The 6,616-nt window shown below is 41.4% G+C and overlaps 1 protein-coding gene across 1 annotated transcript in view; it reads left to right on the top strand.

Moving 5' to 3' along the window:
- Positions 1-2,469: 2,469 nt before the first annotated feature.
- Positions 2,470-6,616, top strand: part of LOC109917220 (solute carrier family 2, facilitated glucose transporter member 1) — a 38,336-nt gene continuing 34,189 nt past the window's right edge. Inside the window, exon 1 of the mRNA XM_048614855.1 lies at positions 2,470-2,517. Coding sequence (XP_048470812.1) covers positions 2,470-2,517 — 48 coding nt within the window. The remainder of the gene's footprint in view (positions 2,518-6,616) is intronic.

Here is a 6,616-nt window from a genome sequence, read left to right as displayed (position 1 = left end):
CCTTAGGATCGAGGACAATCTGTGATAATCTCTATTCTGTGCTCTATCATGGGAGATTAACTGGGACAATGAGAAGGGGCAACAGGTCTTGGGCTCATGGTCTCATGAAGAGGAAAACAGAGGTACCATGTTCCTCATCATTGTCCTGTTGGAAAATGAGTCACAAGATTGTGTAGGAATGGGTTTGGGCAATGCTGTGAGCTGAAGATTGGTTTAAATTTGAATTATTTAATTTAGATAATGATCTGATTGTTTTTTTTTAATCAAGAAAATTTCTAGTTTTCAAGGGTAGCATTATTTATTTGGTTGTAAAGAAGGGTTTTGTTCTTTCAAGACATTTAGAATATTTGAGATTTACTTAAATAGCTGGAAAGCAGGAGTAGATAAGCATGTGGTCCCCTCCATAATGTTTACAATTTCTTCAATCATTTCCATTTAACATGTGGGATCTGTCTTCTGTTGTGATTTAGACAATTGCATGTTGTTGAATTTGCATGGAAACATCTACACAGAATTTGTAGCCAAATAAAACCTTTTGTGTCCTCATATTGTTCCTTTGCACCTTTTGATTTTGAACTGTAGTTTCTGTTTTGTTGTGAACGGAAGACAATTTGTACACACTGAGCTCCTCATAGAATAGCAATGAGGTAAATGGTCTGTCATCAGTTGCTTAATGTGGTGTAAACTGGGCGATAAATGATGTTCAATTTACTAGAGAAACTTCCACTACGTTTCTTTGAATAGTGACGGGGGATTTGTATTAAGAGCTCCTAAGGGGTCGTGGTTCAACAAGTCATCTAAAAAGCGGCAATGCAACATTCTCACAGCACTAAAGCCAAAAGAGCAGAGAAGAGTTCTCCCATTCTCTGGGTCTAATCCTTATCCCTCAATCAACATCAGAAAACTCATTGCAATTGCTATGCACAAGTTGACTACCATGTTTAGGAACAAGTCATTGCAGATGTTGGAATCTGTACTGAAAACACAAAATGCTGGAAATCACAGCAGGTCAGAGAACATCCATGGAGACAGAGCAGGCTAACTTTTTGAGTCTAGATGCCTATGCATCAGCTCTGATGAAGAGACATCTCGACTCAAAACCTTAGCTTGCTGTCTCTCCGTCGATGCTCTCTGACCTGCTGTGATTTCCAGCATTTTGTGCTGACTGCCATGTTTCCTACATTGCAATGTACACATTGATTGTAAAAGGAGTATTGGAAATGTAAATCTTTTTCTCCTCTATTTGGCACATTAATCTCACTGAATAAATTCTGATAGGGTTTTTGATTTTGATGGTTTTCTAATCAGAAGGCACAGGAGAACGTGAAGAAATGTGTCACACAGCATTGATCTGAAATGATACATTCACACTCCAGAGCCATGGACAGTTATTAACAAACTGCTGCTATTTTTATTTCATTAGTTCCATTGTCATGCGTGATTTTTAAATTTAAGGCACTCTAAATCACAATACTTTGTACTTTACCGTCCTATTCACTTGCTGCACCTGAATTTCAACATTTTGTGCCAGGTACCTGGGTTCGATTCCCCCTTGGGTGACTGTCTGTGTGGAGTTTGCACATTCTCCCCATGTCTGCGTGGGTTTCCTCCGGGTGCTCCGGTTTCCTCCCACAGTCCAAAGATGTGCAGGCGAGGTGGATTGACCATGCTAAATTGCCTGTAGTGTTCAGGGATGTGTAGATTAGGTGGGTTTTAGGGGGATGAATCTGGGTGGGATGCTCTGAGGGTCGGTGTGGACTTGTTGGGTCGAAGGGCCTGTTTCCACACTGTAGAGATTTTATGAAATTTTGTAGTTCATGCCTCAGGTCACCCAGATCCATTTGTACCTCAGAATTCGGCAATCTTTCTCCAGTTAAATAATTTGCTGCCTTTTTATTCTTCTTGTTAAAGTTGAGAAGTTCACATTTTTCCACATTATGTGCCAACTCACAATTTTTCTCTCACTCCCTTAACCTATCTATATCCCTGTGCAGACTCCTCACATCCTGTTCACAGCTTGTTTTTTTTTAACCTATGTTTGTGTCACCAGCTGATTCGGCTGCCATATATGCAGTTCCTTCATCTAATATATTGACATAAATTACATTAGTTTGGGACGGAGTACTGAGCCCTGTGGCACTCCACTAGTCACAATTTGCCAACCTGAAAATGATCCATTTATCCCTACTCTCTGTTTGCTGTTGGCTAGCCAATCCTTCAAACATTCTAACATGTAACCTCCTGAACCATGAGCTCTTCTTTTGTTTGGTACCTTTCATGGCACCTTATCAAATGCCTTTTGGAAATCTAATTGCACTATGCCTACAGCTTTCTTTTTATCCACATTCCTTGCTTTTTCCTCAAAGAACTCTAATAAATTAATTAAACCCAACTTCCTTTTCACAAAACCATGTTGATTCTGCCTGACTCCATTAAGTGAAACGTCCAGCAGACTCTCCTTAAAAGTCGATGAAGCTGGGCAGGGTGTGGTATCCGGCCTCCCCTGCTGGTCCTAGGGTAAGAGAGAGTCTTCCTCTGAACCACCCTGTCCAGCAGGGCCTCCAGATTCCTGGCCACAAAGTGGGTGCTGATATCCCCTTTGTTTGACATGTCTGGGGTAAAGGTCAGGAACTGTGTAGGGCGGTTCCAAACCGACAGGACTTGTCCAGTTACATAGTGAGATTTTGCAATGCGCTGGCACAAGGGATGGTGGTCCATTTCAGGATATTCCAGCTTTGCCGAGATGCTCCATGGATGGTGAGTGGTAATTGGATGTGAGAAACACCTTCGGGGCTGGGTAGCTCATTAATGATGTGAGTTTGGTAAGATACGGTAAGACAATTCGCTGGGCCTTGCAGTGAAAATCCCTCCAAAAGGCTCAACAAAATTTGTATTTAATCAACAAATCATAAGCTTTAGCTTCATGTCTCCAATCGCTTTTGGGTCATTGTGAATATACAAACCAGTAACGGTCTGCCCCAAGGCAGACCTGATCTTAACCTCAATTCTACATTCCTGCTTATCCCCAGTAAATTTTTATCCCCTTGGTTGTTAAGAATCTATCTCCCTCTGCCTGAAAAATATTTCAATATTCCACATTCACTGCCTTTTGAGGAAGGGAATTCCAAAGACTCACAACCCTCTGAGAGAAGGAATGTTTCCTCATTTCTCATAAATGGGATGCCCCTTATCTTTAAACAGTGACCCCAGTCCGAGATTCTCCTGCAAGAGGAAACATCATTCCAACATCCATTCCAACATCCACCCAGTCAAGTCCTCTCAGGACCTTATGTTTCAATTACGTCTCCTCTGACTCTTCTAAACTCCAGAGGATACAGGCCGAACCTGTCTAGCCTTTCCTCATAAGGCAATCTCTCACTCCCAGTATTAGTCTAATAAACCTTCTCAAAACTTCTTCCAATGTATTAACAATCTTCTGTAAGTACAGTGACCAATACTGTGCACTGCAATGCTCTGTATTTCTGCAATATAACCTCCCATCACAATAAAACATAACATCCTATCAGTTCTCCAAATTACTTGCTCTATCTCCAGACTCACCTTCCGTGATTCATGTATTCGGATACCCAGATCCCTCTGCACCTCAGAGCTCTGCAATCTCTCACTGTCTGGATAACCAGCTTCTTTTTTATTCTCTTTGGCAAAATGGACAATTTCACATTTTTTGACATTATACACCATTTACTAGATCTTTTTCACTCACTGTACCTATTGCAATCCCTTTGTAGACTCCTTATATCCTCCTCACAACTTACTTACCTACCTATCTTTGCGTTCTCAGCAAATGTAGCTCCCATACCTTCGATTCCTTCATCCAAATGACCCCAGCATGACCCCTGTGGCAGACCACTTGTGACATTCTGCCAACCTGAAAAAGACCCAATTATTCTTACTCTCTACTTCCTGTTAGCCAGCCAATCTTATATCTATTCCAATATGTCACCCCTCAACGGCTTTTATTTTCTGCAATAGCCATTGATGTGACATCTTATCAAATGCCTTCTGGAAATCTAAATACAAATACATTGACTGGTTCCCCTCTATCCACAACACAAGTTACCTCTTCAAAGAATTCCAGTGAATGAGTTAGACATGATTTCCCTTTGAGAAAACCATGTTGGCTCTGCTTGTTTACCTTGAACGTATCCAAGGACCCTCTTATAATGTCTTTAATAATAGCTTCTAACATTTCCCTATAACAGATACCATAGACATGTGTTTCTATTGGAGTTGATATTTCATCCATTTTGTAATAAATGCTTTGTGCATCAATCTGTGTGTTCTATCCTTTTGCAAAATCTGCCCTTATCTGCTGGTGCACATTTTGCTTTGTGTTATCCAGCCACTCTCGGATTATTGTTACCCTTACTGTGACCTTACTCTCTTGCTTTGTCTTTTCCCTTTGATTCACCTTTTCTAGCCTCATATGATCCATTGTCCCCAGTGTTTAGTTTAAAGCTCTCTTTATTGCCATTTGTACAACTTTCAGATCTTTGATCACAGCATGGTGCAGGAAAATAAAAGCAAAATACTGTGGATGCTGGAAGATTCTGCCAGACCTGCTGAGTTTCTCCAGCAGCTTGTGTTTTAATTTTTGTTCAGGTAAAGACCATTGCAAACTGAATGAGTATTGGCTAATAAGCAGGTTGGAATGATTAAAACAGGTATGTTTGCTGTGTTAGGGTCTTTGATGAGGCACTGTAGGATGAAATAGAGTAAAGAACCTTAAAGTTATTTCACAAGTTGAATGGTTACAGTTGCAATATTAAAATCAAAAATCCCAGATGCCGGAACTGAATGCTCAAAGATTTAGCCTTTGTAAATGCAAAGCACCTTTTAACAATTGAAACTGACCTTGAAGCAATTACTCAGGCTGTGGCCAAGTTTCTGAGACTGAGCAGTGAAATTAAATGCAGGATGATTGCCATATAAGGGAAGATTACGTAGTGGTAATGTCAGTAGACTATCAACCCAGCGCCACAGACAATATAATAAAACAAAAAAACAGTGGATGCCAGAGATCTGAAACAAATAAAAGCCAAAACTGTTGGAGAAACTCAGCAGGTCTGGCAGCATGGTGGAGAGAGAAACAGGGTTAATGTTTTGAGACAAGGACTTGAAACGTTGACTCTGTTTCTGTCTCTGCAGATGCTGCCAGACCCGCTGAGATTCCCCTGCAATTTCTGTTTTGTTTGCTCCAGAGCAATATTCTGAGCATTGTCAGTTTGAGTATCATGATAGTAGATGGTCAAAATTTGAATTAAAAAAAAATCTGGAATAAAGAGCTGGTCCTAATGGTAACTATCGATTGTTGCAAAAATAACACATCTGGATCAGTTATTTATTTTAAGCAACATAAAAGCACAGTGTAAGATCTTCTATAAGAATGAAAAATTCAAAAGATTATTGAAGACAAATGCTGGCGAACATTCACCAGATGGATCTCTGAGATGGCAGGTTAGTAAGGCGATAAGAGATCGGATCTACATTCACTGGAGGTTGGAAGAACGAGACGGGACCCCATTGAAACATATTAAAATTCTGACAGGGCAGGACAGACTGGATATGGGGATGATGTTTCCCCATGGCAGGGTTCCAGAACAAGTGGCTGCGGACTCAGGATAATAGGCCACATTTGACTGAGTTGTGGAGAAATTTCTGCAGTCAATGCACAGTGATCTTGTGGAATTTGTTACCACAGAAAGCTGCATAAACCTGAATGAAATGATTGAATGACTTTATTGTCAGGTGTATTTTACAGTGAGAAAAACAGTAAAATACAGTGAAAAGCTTTCCCACTGCCTTCACAATCTGATGCCATTTTGAACAGCTTAAGAATAAGACAAACGTAGAAAGATATAGCTTAAAGAGAGCCCATCAGTCCTGAAGTAGCCCATCATCAATGATGCCTGCACCACTGTCCCTCCTCCACCACCACCAGACCAAAACAATGTTGCCGTCACCCATTCTACAGGCACCATCTTTCGTCACTGGGCCCACCTCTGCCATTGCCTCCGCCAATGTAGAAACTGTGCTGGCCCCGGTAGAGTAAGCAGGGGCTCACTCTACATTGGGCTCACTCACCACTGCCACGAGGTCCACACTGGGATCCCTCACCCCCGCTGCCAATGCCATCCGAGCTCAGGACAAGGGGTAATTAAAGGAAAAGGGAAGAAGAAACAAGAAAAGAGAAAGAGAAATAAAAGAAAGAAAAGGAAAGCAGTAGGAGTGGACAAGCCCCCCTCAGGAGCCCTACTCCACCACCATCTTGATGTCAAGTCACTGAATATATTTAAGAAATAAATAGATAGAGTTCTGAAAGCTAAAGGTGTTCCAGGGTATGAGAGAGAGTGGGATTGTGGCATTGAGGTAGAGGATCAGCCATAATCATGTTGAATAGTGGAGCATGCCTGATGGACTGAATGGCCTCCTCCTGCTCATGTTTTCCAGGTCTCTAAGTTTCTGTGAGGCCTTATTTTACCAGGGGCTCAAAACACGAACCATGTTCTTTAAATCAGAGATAGTAGGAACTGCAGCTGCTGGAGAATCTGAGATAACAAGGTGTAGAGCTGGATGAACACAGCAGGCCAAGCAG

Source organism: Rhincodon typus, chromosome 31 (genome assembly GCF_021869965.1).
Source record: "Rhincodon typus isolate 14 chromosome 31, sRhiTyp1.1, whole genome shotgun sequence".
Classification (NCBI taxonomy): domain Eukaryota; kingdom Metazoa; phylum Chordata; class Chondrichthyes; order Orectolobiformes; family Rhincodontidae; genus Rhincodon; species Rhincodon typus.
This window is presented reverse-complemented; position numbering and strand designations above follow the sequence as displayed.